The following is a 22,016-nucleotide window of genomic DNA, read 5'->3' as shown; positions in this document are numbered from 1 at the left end:
GGCCCAAAGATCTCCATAACTCCAAAGTTAACACTAGCTTTCGTACTTTGTATTTACAGGAGACTTACAAATGGTCGTGTACCAAGAATTTATGCAGGAAGTTTTAAGCGCTTCAAACATCTACGAATGTTGTATGTGATTTTCACTAATGTAACGTATTCCGGTATTAATTACCCTTCATCATCAGTAGTGTGGGGTGGGGTGTTGGTGGGTTGGGGTGGGTGTGTGGTGTGAAGTGGGGTTTGGGTAATGGTGTAGCGTCTGCTTAGGCTAACTACCATGAGAGAGTTGGTGAAGCCCATAATTATGTTCGTGCAGTAAAAATTCGTGATTTGTCAAATTATTCTAAGGGCTACCAGCAAACACAAAACGTTTTCGACATCATTCGCAAAAGGTTATAAAACGTTGTCAGAAAACGTTTAAATGTCGGGTTATATAAAGGGTATATTAAGAGTATAAACGTTTTCATAACCTTAAAAAACATTTTTTGATAATCTACTGCTCAGCAAACAAAAATGTTTTACAGAAAACGTTTAAATGTCGGGTTATATAAAGGGTATAAAAACGTTTTAATAACATTCTAAAAACATTCTTGAACACTTTATACAAAACATTCTAAACAGAATGTTATTTTGGGGTTGAAAAAATATTTTGCGAAAAATGTTTGCCCAAAATATTTGCAATAACGTTTTAAAAACGTTTTCATGACCTTTATATAACCCGACATTTAAATGTTATAAAAAGGTTTTGAAAAAAAACATTATTTTTACGAACATTTCTGTGTTTGCTGGGTGCAAATATTTTCACATAATGTTATTTAAGTATTGACAAAATATTTGGCCAAAAATGTTTACAATAACATTTTTTTGAAAACATTTTTAAAATATTGTTGTAGTGTGTTTTCATACAAAACGTTTTAAAACGTCATCATGACCTTTATATAACCCGACATTTTAATGTTATTAAAACGTTGTTACCTAAACCAAAAGCCAAACTATAACTTATTTAAAACGTTTTTAAAACGTGTTTGTGTTTGCTGGGTATGTACTTTACTTAAAATAGACATTATGCTTTAACATCCAGACAATCCGGTGACAAATCGCAAGTTCGTGACTTTTTAGCCTAAATTCAATTTTGCCTCTACTTCCATACAAAGCAAGGATGTCCCAAAATATGAAAACATAATAATAAGATATTATTTTTGATTTGGAATAAATTTCAGATCTTTAATTGACAACAATGTGACAAATATTGCCGATGAAGCATTCTACGGATTGGATAATCTGCAATTTTTGTAAGTGATCAATGCAATGAATTTAATCTACATAACCAATACGTATATTGCAACCATATGCATAATGGATTTAAATCAACAAAACCAATGTACATTGTCGACTAATTTGAGGATTTGAGATACAATAATGATTAAGTATATGTGTTTATGCTCTTTTTATATCACCTTTTAAGGTCTTTAAGGAACAATCAATTAATTGAACTTCCCATGCATACATTTGACGGCTTGCAACAGCTTAGTTTTCTGTAAGTTCTTTGCCTGTATAATTGTAAACTATTTTTTTGCAAATCTATATCCAATTTTGTCTTATAGATTAAGTAATTAGCTCTTTTTTTTTTCTTCAGTCTGGAACCAAATGACGTGACTCGGGGACGGATTTAGGGGGGCGCAGCCGGCGCGCGCCCCCTCTATTTTTTGCCTAGCAACGGGCGCCGGCCCAACTTAAAATACAAAAAATGAAAGAAATTTTTTAAAAATGAACAAATTCGGCCATGAGCAGCAAACAATGGGCCAAAACCGTTGAGTTTTCGAGGGAGTAACCCCCTTAACACCATTGTTTTGTCGTTGACCAAAAGGCGCCCCCTCTATCAAAAATTCCTGGATCCGCCCCTGTTTGACTCGAATCACCAGTTTATTTTGCCACGAATTCGACCACTATGACTTCACCAGTGTCACGTTTAATCCAGTAAAAGAAAAATATTTAGCTAACAGAGTGCGATGTTTTTGGTGTATTGTGTTGCAACATACGTTTTCCTTTAACCTCAAACCTCGTGGGTTTATTCCCGGGAGATTTGGCCCGTGATGTTCCATTTATAAACTTTATAATATCAAGTGTCACTTTAGATTTAGACGATTGCAGACTTTCTAACCCGTCGTTTCTCCCTCAAGTATCATAACTGAAGTGTCAAATAAATCAAATATCTTCCGTAACAAACTGTACATTTCGGATTGTTTGTTTTACTGACCCACATATGTTATGTGCTAGATGTATTAATATGATACCCATGTCAATTCTAATTACAGTGATCTTTCTTTCAACAACTTGAAAGCTTTCTCAGATGGTACTTTCAGCAGATTGCAATCCTTAGAAATGCTGTAAGTACAATATTTGTACTTATGCTTGTCTTATATCTATTTTGAGATTTACGAGCGGATTAGAATATTGTTTCTAATATCGTTCTATCAATGAGGTCCTGGCATTCTGTCGGTCGAACATCCGGGCTATCTCTAGTCTCGGGCCCAAACTGCATGTGGCCCACGGTTTGTTATGAACAACAGAAACCGACTGTGAAGGAGGCTACATAGCGATGTTGTTGGAGTGACGTTCAATTTCGGAAAAAACGACACTCGACCATGGAATTTAATTTTAAGTTTGTCAGTATATAAACGGTAAATCAAGTAAGTTTCTTCCACTCTGAAGATTTAGAAACGGTTGTTTGATTCCACTGACTATTTGTGATCGAAATTTACATAACACCAATGACAGAAATCATCAACAAAAATCGAATCAGGGACTTGTTTTCACTCGAACATCATCAACCGGAAGTGACGTGACACGGACCGACAGAATAGAGTACTATACTATATTAGTCTCGAGAGGGCACTCTATTCATTTGGTTTAACGCAAAAATATCACGAACTTTGGTGGTGGTTTGCGAGTGAAGAATGTCTGTACTATAAGCGATAAGCGGCAGTAATTTCCAGCACCTTATCCCAGCCGAACATCACTATAAACGCTTTGTAATGTTTGTCAAGAGGGGGCGGGGAAGTAATGTCTGGCATGCCATTTGAAAATTTCAGACCCCACCCCCGTGTCATAATTATTGCACGGCCCTTTACCTAAAACTTGAAATTAGTCTCTGTACAAGTCTAGGGGCTTCATTGTCAGGATACGAAAAACACACTAAAAACGACCGCATGTTTTTGGCCTTTTTTTTCAACTAAATGATTAGGATATAGCTATGTTTCATTTAGACAAGAGGATATTATTTTTGAATCCTCGAACCCTAAAAAAAGTGTTGTATTATATTTTCAAGAATGGCGAGTAGTATTAAAAACCAATCGCTGATCACTAGTTCTGTACGAAATAGTAATGAATTAGTTGTTTTTTTAGTTTATTACAGAACACAGGTCTTTATCACATTACAAAGGACACGTTCAAAGGACTTTCAAACCTCTACATGATGTAAGAATAATCTACCTGGATTTTGTATTCGGTGCCACTTGATATTATTTGTTATAGTAAATTCAAAACGATAATTGAGAATTTAGGGATTAAAAAAATTCCAACTAACCGACCCTACAGGTGTGGGTTTTTTTCGTCGCCTAATGTAATTAATTTATTTAATAACTACTCTAATAAATTTAAATTTTTCATGTGCTTGCGGAATCACTGAAAATCCGTTTAAATAGGACGTCTTTACTTTGTAAGCACTTTGTAGACTTGGGCTATAAATTCCCTTGTTGTTTTGACGATGTGGTTTATATTAGATGTTTACAATGATGTTATTTGAGCAATCAAATTAGCTCAATAAGGCGTTTGCGAGAGGTTGCATTGATTGAAAAATTGAGTTAGCTTGAAATTCCCTGAACAAGGAACTCACTGCTAATTTGTTTCGTTGTAACCCGTACGAAACTCAGGGAGCTTATCCTGGTTGCGAAGGTTATTAATTGTGGAATGTCTAGGGTGTGCGCTCCTGAAGCAGCAAAGTCCCTGAATTGTTGTTTAACGGTTTATGAAATAGAATATAAATAGATATAGGGCCGTAGTGGTCAGCAAAAACCTGTAAAGTGTGCTGAGGCTTATGGACGTTGTGCCTGTGCTTAGCGCACTATAAATCACTGCGCTTTTCTTTTCTTTTTTCAAAAATTTAATCTGAAGAAAAATGTTTACGGACACTATGTTTGTGTGTATATATTAATGCGATACAAATGAAACAAAATAACGTGTTATGTTCTGGTTTTCGTTTTTATAGGTTGCTCATGAAGGAAAATAATATCAACAGTCCCATATTGGTAGATACCGGGGGAATGGATCATTTCAATAATCTCAAAACACTGTAAGGCAAAGAACAACAAAACGTATAGATATGCTGCGGTCTTGTAAGACCACGAATTTCTCAAAATCTGTGTACACCCCATAGACACCAGCTTATGTCAAAGCATTATGTTCAGTCGTATCTCTGTGCCGGAAATACCCCCTTAACGACCGTTGACCCCAAATCTGTGTTAAACCCCATAGATCCCAACTATAGCCGATGCCCATGACTAAGTCTTATTACTCTGACATGTAATCTGTAGAAGAAGAAGCATTTTGAATAAAAATCACATTTTAGCCAAAATAACTCATGCGTGACGTTTGGCCCCAAATGGGTCATTTCATTTTTAAAGCCTGGGGTAGTGGAGTCCAAGTTTAGTTATAATCGGTCAAATAATGAAGTAGCTAGAGCCAATTATGTCAAACGTTGACAGCGAAAAGAAAGAACTAGATACGTTGCGGCCTAGTAAGGCTGCGAAGTCCAGCCGTGACCTTGAAATGACCTCTGATGACCTTAAATGACCGATTACATTTAAGTGTAACATAAAAAAAAGCTTTTCTTGACCGAAACATCTCGTAAAACAACCTACCCAAAATATCTACTGACCTTTTTTGTTTAGATTTCTTGTATTTTTTCATGTTTGTTTCTTATTTCACTTAATTTGCAGATACGTCGATGACCACAGATTATGCTGCCACAAGACATTTGATGACTGTGTCTCTGTACAAGTACAACCAGTGCTGTTCATGTGCGGACGCTTGATGAGAAATATCACTCTGCGGGTATTTTTGTGGCTATTTGGAATATCAACTATCGCAGGAAATGTCATCGTGTGTGTTTTGCGTTTGAAAACAAAACAGAAAAACCAAACACAAATCATTGCAAATCTTATTATTTTCAATCTAGCCATAGCTGACGTTCTTATGGGCGTGTACATGATTGTTTTGGCTGGGGTAGACAAATACTATGGTGAAACCTTTTTTCTTTATTCAGACAAATGGCGGTCAAGTTCTTTGTGTAGATTTGCAAATTTCTTAGCTGTATTATCTAGTGAAACATCTTTACTTCTGCTCACTGCCATAACATTTGATCGATATCATCATTGTGTTTACCCTTTTAGTATCAAGCACATGGAACGCAGAAAATGTGTACTGCTGATCATTTGCATTTGGGTGGTTACTATTGCATTAGCTTTAGTGTCATCTTTGTTAGCTGGTACATCAGACAGTAAGTTCTATGGTCTGACCGATGTGTGTATTGGGTTACCATTTATAATGCGCCCTTCAAATTTTAGTGAAGAAATACAAAATATTTCTTCAAACCGGATATCTGTGCTAGACTTTGAAATAGAAGTCTCCTCTGGTTCAGAACCGTCGTGGTATTTTTCTTTAACCCTTTATACTGTGGTTAATTTGATTACATGTGTGATAATCGCTATTGCATACATTGCTATTTTTATTGCTGCCTGGAAATCTGGAAAAGCCGCTAGTTCTCAAAACATCCACAAAAACATCAAAATGGCGCTGCGCATGTGTATAATCGTTGGCATAAATTGTATGTGTTGGATGCCGATAATTGTGATGTCAATCCTGTCTCCAATAGGGGTTCGGATCCCATTAAGTGTGTACACATGGACGGTAGTTTTATATTACCTATAAATGCATTCATACATCCGACTTTGTACACCGTGATTGACTACATTTCGGATTTGAAGGAGAGCATAAAAAAGAAAAAAATTCTAAACTAAATTAATTCAATGTTCAGATTATTAACTGTAGCTTTAAAACAATGATTATAATGGAAATGCAAAGAGTATGGAGTCGTACCTTCTTTGAGGTCAACTTTGTCACGATATTCTTGGCACCATATTTTTCGAATACTGACATCTAAATATAATTGTTAACTTACAGGAAGTGCAGTATATTTAATACGCCACTCATATAACATATTTATGCTGTGTTCATGTATTTGTTCGCATCTGTTTCAAAAAAGTTATATTCAATCCAAGTACATTACTTACTAGTATGAATACCACCGATTTTCTCATTCGAAAAATCGTAATAATTATCAAAATTCATTTTGTGCACCTTTGTTAGTAGCATAACATAGCCTGCTAGTAGATTAAAGCCAAGAATTTTCTGCTTTACAAATGCTAAATTCCGCTTTTCTCCGCTTTGTAATTTTAGCACATTTCTGACATAATAAAATTTCACAAGAATCTTGTGACGATCATTGCGATTTGCAAAGTTGGGATGGGTGATTGGGTATCATGGCTGCAATGGGAGGTAGGACAGGCGTTGTACGGTAAATCTATGACGGATTTTACTTTATTTTGATGAATTTTGAAGACCCATTTCATTTAGTATTTTGTTTATTTCTTTTCAATTGTATTTTTTTTTCCTTTTTCTAGGTCATTTTTGCTTATTTTTTAAATTTTTTCTCAGAAATGGGTTTTCCGCTTTACCTCCGAATTCCGCGATTTTCGCGGAATTTCCGCAACGCGGAAAATTCTTGGCTTTATAGTAGATAAGCCAAGTATTAAACACAAAATTGTACATGAAACTGTAATATCTCTACTTACGACGTAAAAGTAGAGAAACACGAAAGACATTTTACATGAAACTGTACAATATTAAAAGATAAATTTACCATGATGTATTTGGATGGTGCTTTTGCTTTAGCAATACTGCTGTTTTATATAATTGATTTAGCATTTCTTCAATACAAGTCCAAACACTTACTACATGGGACGTTTCAAGAGCTAAGCTTTGACCCTACATGAAAGGTCCATCCGTCCGTAGAACAGGGGTTTTTTTTCGTCACCTGATGGGGACAGCCCGCGTTTTCAATTTTAAAATTATTTATCTTACTCCCGTTTCGGCAATGGGAATGGCTAATTGTTCGATATTTCCCGGGACTAGTCCCATTAAATACAACAGCCAATTAAATTGACTAGAAATTTTCCAAGAATACGACCGGAATATTAATATTCAGAGTCTTTATTATTATTATTGTTATTTTATTATTTACAATTTGAACAAATAGCCAACTACTACTATCGTGCTCGACAAACCAGTGCCCTTGGCTGGTCAATATTTTCTGACTAAAAGTGGGCCAAACATTTTCATATGCGCGATTGGATAATCGCGACATTAATGTCTATATTTGGTATTCTTAAGTCAAAGATTACCGGATTCATGACTGATTCACGGATAGTTTATGCAGCTTCATCAAAACCGTATCTAGGGCCCACACATATGGAAAGTCGTTTCTGCCATAATGTCATAACCTGCGCACAGCACAACGCAGTAACAGTATGTGGCTTCAGGTGGACGCGGGCTTGAATCAAGACCAGTGTTGGGTCCAAATTTTTGAATATTATTGGAATCTTAAACTCTGCTCAAATTATAGGAATGAATATTTTAAGAACATAATAATTCTTAAGATTGGTTAATAGGGTATACACCATCAAATGATCACATCCACTCTATTGTATTGGAAAAGAAAACTTTTCGGCTCACTTTCAATTTTCAAATTGACTTGATTCATAGATGGTAAACTGAACAAGATAGCTCACTACAAATATTTCATAAATACCGATACTCGATAATTCTTCGTTTCAATATTCAGCTTGCCACACACTTCGCTCAGTTTCTGTCGGCACTCGTCGACATTACGGCCCTTGACAGCGATGTTCGCGTACGGCTCTTCATATCGTTTGCTCTTCACTTTGTATTCGAGTTTAGCTTCATCCTCTATCATTGTGAAAATCACGTCACCTCTAGCTCGAAGATCATCAAGCACCATACGCAGGCTGCTGTTTGTCATTACACACACGTGTTCTGACGGAATCAGGTTTATGCCCAAGAGAGATTCTGCAGTGGGTAGGATTGGAACGCAGGGCTTGATGCCGCAAGAGATCATCATAGCGCACTTCATGAGATCTACGCCGTACAGTTGTTTGACCCAGTTGCGGATGTAGAGGCTGCCCATTTGGGCGTTTATTTCGATCAGTTTGGGTCCAGTGGAAGTCATCTTCATCTCAACATTGTACACTCCGTTAGACAAACCTAGAATGTGATACAATACAATGTAAATACATAATTTATATATTATTTGCAGCAAATGTCAGTATTGCTAGTATAAATTTGATGATATTTATCTACAGATTTCCTATCCTTTTCTGTATAGTGGTCAATGCATGAGGATTTAGTCACGCTTGCTGGTCTTGGTATGTCGTGTCCATGGGTCACGTGCGTATTTATAAAAGCGCATTTATAGATATAACCGACGTACACTGACAACGGCGTAAACACTGTTTTCGCAATGTAAAACATGCTTTCAGTCTTCAAAACATACTGCAGTTACTGTCCGTTTTCTTATACACAATACACAGTGTTCTCACCATTGACGCGTGACCTCTATAGTGTATGTTAGAAGTATAGGCCATTGCCTAGTTAACGTCACTGTGTGAAAAATAACCGGCCAATATTTAAAGTATTCTCTGAAATTCTAGAAAATATAGTTTTGTAACATGCCCTAAATTTTTAGCTAATTTAGATGTTTGGAAATATTCGCATTTTGGTGTTTTAGTGTATGTTATACGTAATAGGACATTGCCTAGCAAGGCTTATATTAACCAGGCACCCAGGCTTTTTTTACCCCATGGTTGCCCAGTTTTAGCTCCTGGTATGTTCAATATTTTACACTGTAAACTATAGGACCAGGAGCCATCTTTGGGAACAGGAGCTCTTTTTAGCTCCTGGTCCAGCCATACTTAATATAAGGCCTGTTGCCTAGTTAACGTCAATGTGTGAAAAATAACCGGCCAATATTTAAAGTATTCTCTGAAATTCTAGAAAATATAGTTTTGTAACATGTCGTAAATTTTTAGCTAATTTAGGTGTTTGGAAATATTCGCACTTTGGTGTTTTAGGAAAGATATGTAAACGACAGATAACACCAAAAATATGAAGAAATTATTTCCAAACCGTGTTAAGTCTACAACCATTATGTTTCTCATTTTTAAGAATGCTGGTTAACAATATGCACACTATTGTCTCATTTCGTAAACAAAGGCCCACAGAGTGTTGTTACCTTGCGTGTGCTTTATAATCGGTTACCCAACTGAAACTATAATACCAGCTCATTGCAATACCGCACAGGTAAAACAAAAACATGTGTAGTGTGGATTTAACCAGAGAAGATCTAACATAGTTGAGCTGTTTTCAATGAGTGTTATCTTGGTTTAATAGCTTTTGATGGGGTTTAAGTCCTGCAAAGGTCGTGGTGAATTCTACTGTAGACATGACTGCATTATGAGGCTACTTCGACTGAATGATATAGCAGAAAAGTGTTAATTTTCAACTTTTTGTTTCCAATAGAAGTATGATGAATACTGAAACTCATACCTATCACAGTACAGCACTGGTAAGCAGCATTCACCAGCTGGCCTTGTTTGTCCGAGGGCAAGTTTGAAGGCAGCAAGGTTATCGTATCTGTAATAAACAATCATTATAAGTAGTTAATACAATGACATTAAGTCTTAAAGTAGAACGCCGGGGGTAGAACTTATGCAGAAATACAGTGATTGGAAAAGGAATGGCTAGCCGCTAGGGTCTAAAACAATGTCCTCTCTTTTTTGGCTTAACATAAATTCATCTAAATCTTAATCATCAAATGGCACATACCAGTATAAGCTGGATTGTTATTTCTGCCATTGTCAGTGATAAACGCTGCAATCAGTCTCCTTTCAAAGACGACACAGTCAATATGGTGTTCGGAGCCGTCAAGGTAGTCCATGAGTAGTATGGTGTTGCTGTTACCAACACCGATTCCATAAGTGTCGGCGTTTGTGTGGACATTGTTGGTGATAGCGGTGTACGCGGTTCGTACGTCGTCCTCATCCTTGCATATTCTCGCACTAACGGCGCTGGAAGCGTAGTCATGTTTGAAGATCGCTGGGAATTTGACACTGTCGATAGGCAACAAAAAAGTTTATAATTATAACAATACTGATCTATTCGAGATGTTTGACAATTTTGAGAAAGTTGGTGAGTGTTTATATGAGACTGTGTTCTCCATATTTACGATTTTTCAAAATTTCACTTTTCATACAAATCGCAATTCCATAGATACTTTTGACCGATTAGCATTATTAGTGGCATATCATAATTTATTATCAATATTAGATCACATCAGTCCATAACATTTATGATAATGGAATGCCCTCTTGCCTCATATGTTGGGAATTATGAAACTAGCCAGCGTCAAAAAGGAGGCCAAACCCGTCAGCATTACCATAATGATAAAAACTGACACTGTCTTGACATGTCTTGAAATAAAAAATGTTTTCATGCAACTCAATCATCATCCTTCGGCTGCGGAGCAGGCGACTACAAGTATACAAGTGATGCAACTCCGCTCATGTTGAATAATGGTGATTCTAATAGACCTAAACACATTTTAATTACTACCTGCGTTGACATTTACAGCGTCATAAATATCAGTAGTGAGTAATAGTAAAACATTATATAATCAAATATGGCCTCTGTCGTTTCCCCTCGTTTCAGAGTATAAAAGGCGATACTATTATGTCATAAAGAGGTCTGTAAATCAACCCAATTTCACCCAACAAGTATCAGAAACATCAATTCCACTCACGTCTTACAAGCATTGTCAATATCAGCCTCCGAAGAGATGGGACAGGACGCAGCGCAATAAAGATTGGCAATCTGCCAGTGCGGGATGTCCGCGTCACGTTGTCGTATGATGGCCTGCGTGGAGCTCTTCTTAGAAGCGATAGAGGCCGCTGAATAGCTTGCACCTGGAACCAGAAAGATAGCCATTGTATCCATTTAAACATTTTATGTTCGTAACGCAATTTACTCTGAATGTCTAAAAACTATGTCTCAACCTAAATCTGAAATCTGGAGGAGTAAAATTAAAAAGAAAGTGACGTTTCTATGCCCGAATTGAACATGTTTAGAAACGTTGGTGAAAACAACGGTCAAAAGTCCCGTTTTCTTTAATTATTCTCCTCCAGATTTAGGTTGAGACATATTTTCTAGACATTCACAGAAAATTGCATCGCGATCGGTATTTCTAAGGGACTATCGCTATGAAATATCAGAGACCCTGTTCAATTCGGGCATAGTCTAATTGAACAGGTTTACAAAACTTATTCGCATGAAACTCGCTCGTTGTGTGACGGATTAAGATCGAATTGCAATTGGCCCAGCAATATCGCCTCGGCACAAAATTTTCAGTGAATTTCACGAAAACATGTCTCAACCTATATCAGAAATCTGGATATTCATGTTGGTAAATTAAGTTAGCTTTAATTATAATAAATTGCTAGGGATTAATGAGCTCGGATAGCGAATTTTTTGTGGGTCCTGAGAGTACAGCAGACATATCAAAAATCATTAAACAAAACATGATTTTAGCCAAAATTTCAACCATTGCAGATAGATTCGTCAGATGTTTGCCAAATGTATGGGCCTATTTTTATATACTTTAATGAATCGGATAACAACGTTTGCACAGTATTTTTGTGACACATGAGAGCACATCATACATATCGAATTGCATTCTAAATACGAGGAATGTCCTTCTGATAGCAAATAACTTGATTTTTTGAATTCGCGATATAATATAGGCCTATATTTTATGGCAAAATATTAAATTAATATATATTTGATATTTTTAAATAAACAGTCCTCGAAATCTAATGATATGTACTTAAAGTGTATGTAATTGGGATGAAAAGCCGACCATCGATTGAAAATTTTGACCTTTCATATTAAAGACATTTTTCCCTAAAAAGACACTAAATTTATTTGGTGTTTTGGGGAAAAATGTGCAAACGTTGGCTTCCGATTCCTTAAAATGAAAAGTTATACTAAAATTGAATATGACCTCATTAATTTATACGTTGTAGTTGTAGGTCTATGGAAATGAATATCGGTAAACCGGCAAACCCTATTACATGTAGTCCATATAGCGATACCCTTGTTCCATACCGTTCGTCTTCAAGAGCTCAGCACAAAGTGCGGCCAGCGGTCCACAGTCCTTACAGAATGCAAGACAGCCATCGACTGTGATCCCTTTGTCTCGCAGGATCTTCACAATATCCTTGGCGTGGGCACGATCCTGCGTGTGATCCTCGACGTCCAGGTAGATAAATTGGTAAACCTGTAGAGATTCAGTGCCCGATAAATAGTGTGAGGTTACTTCTACGTGCCAATATGTATATATCGCCGCTCGGCGGATGACGATATGCTCACTGATATTGGCAAACAATATTTGTGAAGAAATAGCATATTAATAAATATTTGTGAAATATTATATAACTTCCTGTATTTGAATGGGAATTCTTTTTTCATCAGAATTGAGAACTCTTTACATATACATACATAAAGGTATTTATAAAGCGCCTTTAAAATTCATCAAAGCGCTGAACAAGGAGAGAAAGGATAGAAAAGAAAAACGAAAAAAGAAACACAGCGGAACAAGAAAGAAGCTAACTGAAAAGGTGAGTTTTCAGTTTCTTCCTGAAAACTGGAATTGATGGAGACTCCCTGATGGCTTTAGGGAGTTTGTTCCATTCCCTCGGGCCAGAGACAGAGAAGGTATTTAAACCAGATCCTCTATGTGCCCTAGGCTGACTAAGCAGAGTCTTATCGGAAGAAGGTCTCAATTCTCTGAAAAGAATTCTCTGAAAAGGCTGAAAGAAGCTAACAAAGATAATTAGGGGCACGGCCCTGAGAGCACTTGAAAACATAAAGCAGAAGTTTAAAAAGAATTCGGTCCTGGATTGGAAGCCAATGCAATATTGAATGAGAAGGTTGGAGGCACCAGTTGAGCGAGGGACAGAGAAAATCAAACGCACAGCACGATTTTGCAGTTTCTGCTGTCTGTTTCTTTCACCTTGAGTAATACCATAGAGGATTGCATTGCCATAATCAAGTCGGGACAGTATGAGGGAGCGAACAGCATGGTGACAGGTATCCTGGTCAATGAATTTACGGATGCGGTAAAGATTACGAAGATGGAAATTGACAGACTTTGTGAGGGTGGAATGTGATCACGCATAGACATGGTGGGATCAAATATGATTCCCAGATTCCGGATGGAATTGGAAGGCTCGATGATGACTGAGCTGCTCAAATGAAGCGTAACATTCGAAATAGAGTTAATGGCACGAGGGGATGCAGCAGCAAAGAATTCAGTTTTTTGATCATTCAACTTGAATTTATTGATTGTCATCCACTTCTTGATTGTCATCCACTCTTTCGGAATGGTGACAAGAACTAACCTGAAAAGAACTTTCGCGCAGGAATATCAGCACACAACTTACACCATTATTATTAGCCTTGTACAAGGCCCTCTAAGTATCCTCCTTCAAGACCAGCACTTGAATCCTAGTTTATAATCTTATCACTACTTTTGCGCTCGCCAAGTCCATGATATGAGGGCACAGACTGAGGCTACCTATGACCATGCGTAAGTTGAACGATTGAACTCGGGTTGAGCCTACAAGCCAGTAGGGCGAAGGTCAATGCATGTGTGCAAGTCCCAACTCTGAGCCCTGAAATTTGTGGAAAGAGTAGCATTTTAAGCTGAAATCACCTTTTTGACCCCTGTGACCCTTGCGTGACCTTTGACCCGGATCTGGTCACGTATCATGTTACATTTTGGACAGTGGTGCTTGTGACCAAGTTTGATATAAAATTGGATGGTTTGAACCCAATACTACAAATTAATTGGTCGAGCTATGAGTTTTAAAATATTGGACGAGACGAAGTCGAGTCCAATATTTTAAAACTCATAGCGAGACCAATAAATTTGTAGTATTGGGTGAAAAAAACCATCCTATTTTATCATTATTATGTTTTCAGAATCTTACATTAAATAATGTTTTTAATTTTTTTTTTAATTTTTTTTTTAATTTATTTTTTTATTTTTTTTTTTAGTCAAAATCAAGTAACGTAGGCCCTACAGTGAAAACAAAACTATAAAAAAAAAAATTGGAAAAAAAAAAAAATTGGCCTACATTTCCGGATTTTATTTTTTGCCCCATTTCCAGAATCCAGAAATTTCCGTAACATATATAAGACTTGTCTACTACTAGGCCGCTATTACTAGAATGTCAATTTACATCCAGGGGTTCATACACCAACATTTACGACGCTTCGTAGCTCTTCGTAACTTCCTACGTCTAAGATTAGAAAGCCATCGTAACTTTCAATGCAGTGTCACATAATCATACATAATAAAGTACCGGTAAAATTATTATGATTGCATGATTGATAGGTCTGCCTACTGAACAAGGACCCTTCGTAAAGTTACGACTATGGTATTCGCAGAGTGAAATGGACCCCGGATCGATACAAAACAAACTAAAGTGCAGTCTTCAACATTTTCAATTTCACGCAAAACGGTTCCTCAATAATAGAGAGCTTGCGGAATGAAGTTACTGGAACTTCAACGGCAACTTCAAAAATATCGATTCGATTTCTTGCTCAACTTTACTTCAACGCGAACGTCAGATTAGTTTCTGTACCAACAGCGTCTTGTTGTTTAAACTAGGGGAAGTGTATCAATGGGTGATCAAAAGAAGGGTATGTAAAAGCGACTGCATCAGATTTCTCCCTTTTGTTTGCTGAAGTGGTTTGTTGGTGGTAACACTTATTACAATAGGCGCTTAGTTTGATATAAAATTGGATCGATTGAGCCCATATTTATTGGTCGAGCTATGAGTTTTAAAATATTGGACGAGACGTAGTCGAGTCCAATATTTTAAACTCATAGCGAGACCAATAAATATTGGGCGTAAAGCATCCAATTTTATCATTATTATGTTTTGGATCCAATATTATCACAACTTGGATCCATCAAAACATAATAATGAATAAACATGGATTACATCTCTTGGCGATGACCAATGCAATGGGAATTAGGCCTATGTTATGAGCTATACGCTAATATTATACTTCTAAACATGTTTCAATTAAATATTCTTGTGATATGCCTATATTATTGTCCCGGATTATTATAATAAAGCTCATTTATTATTCCAGTAAACGTCAGCTTTGTCAATTTTATATTTCCATCAGGACACAAGCCCATTTTATCTGTTTGCTCTCCCTAGCCCCCCCCACCACCACCACCACCACCAACATCACCACCTCTCCATATCATCCCCTCCCTCCATCTATTCATCTATCCTCACTTTCCCACTCCCCAATGGCGTTGCCAAGAGTTTTCTTTTAGGAGGGCAAGGACTCCTCTTTGCATTCTAATCGAATTGAATATATCTCCCCGAATGATCCTCATTTTGTTCTTTAAAAACTCCCAGAATTTTGAATTTCAACCAACATATTTCTGGATGCTCCTTTTCTGACATTCTTATTTTTTTGTAACAAATAGGCCTCCTCTTTTAATAATGAATAATTTGGTTGACATACAATACCCATAGACCTATAATATGCGTATAAATAATAGCGTGGCACATGTTAGACCAGCTTTCTGCTGAACTGGGTACATAATGTAGGCCTAAATGAATAAAATAATAATTAAATAAAATACCTGAACAGTACAAACATATTTGGTTATATAGAGGTGTAATTATAAGACACGCAACGTTGTAAAAAATGTTCACAGTAGCTGCAATTCGCAGAAGTTCACTACACTGCTGGGTCCCGTAAAATCAGTCCATTTTACTGGAACTTAATCCCCTTGGCGTTGAAGTCAAGCCAAAAACTTGGTTCCGCAAGCTGATTTGGTGTACGTCATGAGCACACACAAATGTATATATCAAGTGTGACGTTTGGAACAAAATTTATTTTGATCTAATTCAATCAGTAATTTTTAGCATCATGTGGCATGTTGTTTACCCAAACCAAATTAGCTTTCCAATAATTGGTCTATTAACTAGACAATACATAAGTGGTAATTATGTAGTCTATGAGGAAATATGCAAACCATTGTTTTAATTATGACGTATTTTCATCATAATTTACGGCACACTATAGATTCTGGCGTTAACTTTAACTTTAACGGCTTTAATGGCAGAGTGGTTTTGAATACATAATCCTCTATAATCCTCTAGACGTTAAAGTTAAAGTTAAAGTAACTTCATTCCGCAAGCTCTCTAGTAATTTTGACAAACCATATCACATGACATGTCCATCTCATGCATGATCATCATGTTGTAAGCTTACTTACAATTATGATTATCTTCCATTTCGGTCCAAAACCCTAACGTGTTTGTGCTAATCACACACCCTGTCATGCCTGTTGAGTCTTCTAGTAGTCATGGTAGTTCGAAAAAACCCATCGACAGATAGAAATCCTCAGGTTTTGTCAGGAAATTGGATAATTTTGGTTCATTTTCTAACCCGAAAAACGGCGAAGGTGCCGAATTCGGAAGCTGTTCACATTGAGATTTCGGGCCGGTTTCACAACTTACTTTACTATTGTCACGGAAATTTCACCAAAGCACTCTTGTTTATCTTTATAAACAATTAAAAAAATGCTACATTGCATTTTCGTGCCTGGAATCCTTGGACAATTCTCTGTCGCTAAGAGAGCCGTCGCCGCCGCGCTGGCTGGCTGACAGCTAAATTTTATTATTTTCATTTTCAATAACATAATTTGCACACGGTACTAAGGACGGTACGATAGTCTCATTTATGCAATTTATGGTCCCCATACGAGTGGTCTTTAAGCTAAACATACACTGGCGGGAAATTTAAAATTTAAAATGTTCACGCTAAATATTTGGGTATGAGCATATGAAAAACAGCCCCGGTTTTGAAAAAATAGCGTCCAAGTGTGTGAAAAAATCGGGCTCTTCAGCTCTGTACAAAGTATAGGGACTAAGATTCTGAAAACATAATAATGGTCAAAATCGGCCTCAGCATAAAGGAGCAGTGGACGTGTTGCCAGAAAGAAGAAGAACGAAAGAAAGAAAGAACGAAAGAAAGAAAGAAAGAAAGAAAGAAAGAAAGAAAAAGAAAGAAAGAAAGAAAGAAAGAAAGAAAAAGAAAGAAAGAAAGAAAGAAAGAAAGAAAGAAAAAGAAAGAAAGAAAGAAAGAAAGAAAGAAAGAAAGAAAGAAAGAAAGAAAGAAAGAAAGAAAGAAAGAAAGAAAGAAAGAGTGAGTTAGATTTCAAGACCTAGCCTAGGTAGAAAGAGTTAGATTTCAAGACCTAGCCTAGGTAATAAGAGCGCAGCGAGCTAGAAAATTTGCATCTTTAAGCGTTTCGGTACTCTTTTCTTAAGCTAATTGTCCCCTCTCGTCTTGCAAAAATTGATCCCCACCCAGTTTTCGGCTGGCCAAACATTATTGACCCTACCCCATCCCAAGGCTCATAAATATTTCACTGCCCTTATCTAACATAGAAAGCACCAATAGCTGCATTGCTGCCAATATAATAGTACGGTATACTTTTAATATTGACAAATATAAAGGGGTTGCAACCTAGCCTACCATCTTTGTAGTTCGTCATCAATAGCAAGAAACAAACGTTACATATCACTGACCTGGTCCTTTGCGAAGTGGTTCGAGTTGGACTCGACCAGGATCACCTTCACACCCATAGCTGCTGCATCAAGCCAGATGAACGCATTGCTGAATCCACCAGCGCCGATGATAAGGATATGTTTCCCATCAAAAACGTGGTCCTGGGATCTCTGTATCATGGATCGGACCCATGGCCGGACACTGCGGCCGAGGATTGAATCTTGTTTTAGCAATGTTTCACTGCCGTACTCTTTATCAGATCGGTACACCTGGTAGACAAGTTGTGCATCGATTGGGGTGCACTGCTGTGTCATGTGGGACACGAAATCTACTTTCTGACAGTTCATAGTGCAGTCGTGGCTGTTCACTTCGATGACAACAGGAACGATTTTATCACCTTCGTCCGTAAGGAAAAAATCAACTCCTGAAACAAAGAATGTAAAGAAAACCTCATGAATAAACGCGAACCATTATTTTGAATAATGGGTCGTGAGGGTAATAGAATTTGAAATAAAGATGTGATTGTAGAATTTGTTTTTGTTACACCCTGTATATTTAATTAATGATTATAAATATTTGGTGGATCGGGTGGTTTGGTATTTCTGTCATAATTTACTTCTTATTGGTACTTGTGAGAATTATAATGGCGAGGCTTTATATTTAGCGCCAACGGGAATAGATCCCCACTAAAACCACAATAAAATTCACCGCACACATTATTAAAATATGTTCACAGTATTCGTACCAATAACATCGGTGTATCCAAAACGACCACCTCTCTGGTCTTCGTCCAATTTATGTTCTTCCTCGCTGATAATTCTCATCACGTCCTCACCCTTCTTGCGAATGGTACGGTCCAAGTTACGCCTGACGGCGGGGTCGGTCAAGCCATAGGCCAGTAGGGTGGAGTCGAGGCCTTGAAGGTTAGTGTTATCTCCGTTGTTTAATGAATCCTTAGACAGCAGCCCACAGTTTACCTGTCAAGAACATAAGGCACAAAATCTTATCAGGACATATAGCGCTATCAGTGGCCCGATAGATACCGATGGCTCTTTCTATCGTGCCCTGAACATTTGCATAGTGCTTTTCCTTTTTATTTGAATGAAAAACGATAACACTATGTAAATGTTAATTATTATGCTTGATGCAATTTATGACATCGCCAGGGTATGACTAAAACAGTCATCGGTACCTAACCGGACACCAAGAGCGCTAGAGGACCAAAAGAGACATGGTGCCTAAGGGACGCACCATTAGATTTCCAGGGGCTGATGGCAGTTATATGAACAAAATTGCCAAATATCACTATCAAAAAACAACTGTAAATACAATAATGCCAAACACCAAGGATATATATTATATACTTAATAAGCATATTAATATTGGAAGTCATGATATGGGTAGTGTTAAAGTTATGCATAGAGTTTAAAGAATATGTTAGTCACATACATCTATGTATTGGTCAAAGAATATATGTTTTAAGCCAAACATATTTGTTCAAATTTTATTAAATATGTGTATGTAGTTACTGAAGTTGTGACAGGCATGCCGTCAAAATCTCTGCAAACGGTCGAGCGGACCCGAAAACTGAGTTCCTCGTTAGCCTTCCACAACTCCACCAACTGGCTCCCACTGACGATGGGCCGTGGCAAAATGGGCTCCACGAACGTCTCGACGAGAACGGTGTCGGCACCTTTGATTTTCTCAATGAGATCGTAGACAGCGTTTGTGATGGATCCGAGGTTACCGGCCTGGTGAATTGTCACACCTTTACTGGCGAAGTACTCATATCCTGATGGCTTCACAACAATCTGAGATAAGAAATATGCAATATTTATTACTTAGGCTAATTACTGGGGCGTAGCCAAGAGGTTTGCTGGGGTATGGTGGCGCGTAATTCCAAAAAGTTGACATTTCTCCTAAATAAATTCGTTTAACTTAATCCCCTAATTTTGTGGATCCCCCCTCCCACGTATTCGTGTTGTGTCAAAGTTATTTTCGACGCTTCGATTTTAGGACGCTGATATAACGTCCTTATGACGTTGAAATGACGTTGTTTCGACGTTGATGCAATGTGTTTGACCAGACCTGGTGACATCGTTTGAATAATACGTTCAGAAAACGTTACACAAATACGTATCTGAAACGACATGGAATAGTTTGGATGTTGACACCATGGAATGTAAAGTCTTCCATTCCGAGGAGATGGTTATCCAGCCAAAATCTCTCCATCGTGTCGTCTGACGATCGTATATAGCACGTGGTTAAAACGTGGTTTAAAAGTCATGAACTGACCCAGATACAACGTCATCTACGGACGTCGTTAGTACACAAATTTATGACGTTGTTTCGACGTATAAAGCACTTTACTACGGACGTCGAAATTACGTTAATTAGTGAACTCGTATTCGCGTTGTGATAACGTTATTATCAGACGTTGATATAACGTCATAGTGACGTTGATTCGACATTCACAACTTGACGTAGAAACAATGTTTCTCTGACGTTACATTAACGTTCAGGAATAACGTTGTCACAACACGATACGAGTTCACAGATTTACGAACTTACAACGTCCATATAATACGTTTATACGACTTTGTATAACTTTTCTACGACGTTGTAACAACGAAAAATTGTTAGCAGGGCTGTACGTATTTTCCTATCTGCATTACAGCCTCTTCTTAATCAAGAAGCGGCAAGGGTCCAATGCCCAACCCTCGTTACATAGTGTGTAATACATAAGTTAGATGAAGGAATTAGAAGAAACGCCAACATAATACATTTTTGAGAAGATGATCTTCGTTGTGACCTTGAGTGTGGTGTTATTATAGAAAATGAGAATATTATTTTGACACCCAGTGTGTGTATCGCCTGATATAGCATTATTTTAAATGGAACAACAATGAAAGCACTATAAACATGATAAAAGCACCACAAACTCACTCTCTTGCCGATGACGCTAGGTTTGTTCAGGAACTTAGCGACCTCCTCCTCCATGGCGATGGCATGTTCACAGATACCACCGTGTTCGATCTGTTTCTTGGTATACACGCATGGGTTTTCTGCGTTCGTCTGGGCGGCCATCTTGGCTTGATCCTCTATGCGACACGAAGAGACACGAAGGCATTTTTCGCTGCGCGGAACCTCACCCTGCTTCTTGGCTTTCACACACTTGCCCAGCACACACACTTTGATGACGTCAGTGTTGGGCACCTAAAAAGAGAGATAGAAAATGATGGTGAATTATTTGACCATGCAGCGTATTCAAGTGTCATTAAAATGTCATAACTGTGTTATTCTGTAATAAGTGCGGCGTTCGACACCATAGACAAACAATTTTTTGTTGCAAAGATTGAATAATTGTATTAGCTTTCATGGCTACGATGTTGGTTCTATTTAGATGATCGACCTTAGTGTGTTCACCTTTGCACCAAGTTGCCATGTTAATATATCCTTTACTGTTTCTATTCCTCAAGGATTTGTTTTTGTAGCCAGGCAGTTCGGCTGTGCCACCAAAGCAATCACATGCTGAAGAATGTGTACATAGCAGTGGCGAACTAGCGGGGGGAGCCCCGATTGATCGAACTAATGTGGCTGGTGTTTTTTTAACATACTGTTAAAAAAAGGATTTTGGCACGCGACATTTATAGTGTGTATAAGATATCGAAAATTATGATAAAAGAGCCCGGGAAAAAAGCTCGTAAATTACAATCACTTACAATCATATCATCAATCAGATAGTGCTACATTCGTAAGGTAATCGGACAAAACTAAATATAGAATTCGATTCGAGGTCAGCTAAATGGATATGAACTTGGAATATCACATTTTTTATTTTAACTGCTGTCAGACCTACAATGATACAGTAAATAGGCCTACCTTACAACAATGGATTTCATTGTGATTAGACTGTCTACTTTCATTCAGGCTTATTTGGATCTACAAGCCTACCTTTCGTTTGACTTCGAACTTAAAAGCCAGTGTCTCAGGGACAGCAACCCCGACTTTGGATATGAGGTAGCGGCTCCAGAGTTTGTCGTCTATCATCTGAACTAGTGGTAGCGGGCTGCTCATCTGGCAGTCTAGGTTCCGCTGCAAGGAAACAGTGATGCACATTTCAATTTTTCTCCCCACATTCTTAAAGTGCAAGCT

At 37.6% G+C, this 22,016-nt stretch overlaps 1 protein-coding gene across 1 annotated transcript; it reads right to left on the bottom strand.

Annotated features, from left to right (window-relative positions):
• Positions 1 to 7,887: 7,887 nt before the first annotated feature.
• Positions 7,888 to 21,763, bottom strand: LOC140161748 (carnosine synthase 1-like). Its single transcript, XM_072185046.1, has 10 exons — positions 21,749 to 21,763; positions 20,808 to 21,077; positions 19,391 to 19,672; positions 18,607 to 18,838; positions 17,882 to 18,285; positions 12,357 to 12,528; positions 10,996 to 11,158; positions 10,023 to 10,306; positions 9,744 to 9,830; positions 7,888 to 8,402 (listed from the first exon to the last, which is right to left on the bottom strand). The coding sequence occupies exons 1-10, from the start codon at positions 21,761 to 21,763 to the stop codon at positions 7,909 to 7,911; spliced, it is 2,403 nt and encodes an 800-aa protein (XP_072041147.1). The 3' UTR covers positions 7,888 to 7,908.
• Positions 21,764 to 22,016: the final 253 nt, after the last annotated feature.

The sequence above is a fragment of the Amphiura filiformis genome, chromosome 10, assembly GCF_039555335.1.
Source record: "Amphiura filiformis chromosome 10, Afil_fr2py, whole genome shotgun sequence".
Lineage (NCBI taxonomy): Eukaryota > Metazoa > Echinodermata > Ophiuroidea > Amphilepidida > Amphiuridae > Amphiura > Amphiura filiformis.
Note: the sequence above shows the minus strand (reverse complement) of the source record. Positions and strands in the feature narration are given on the sequence as shown.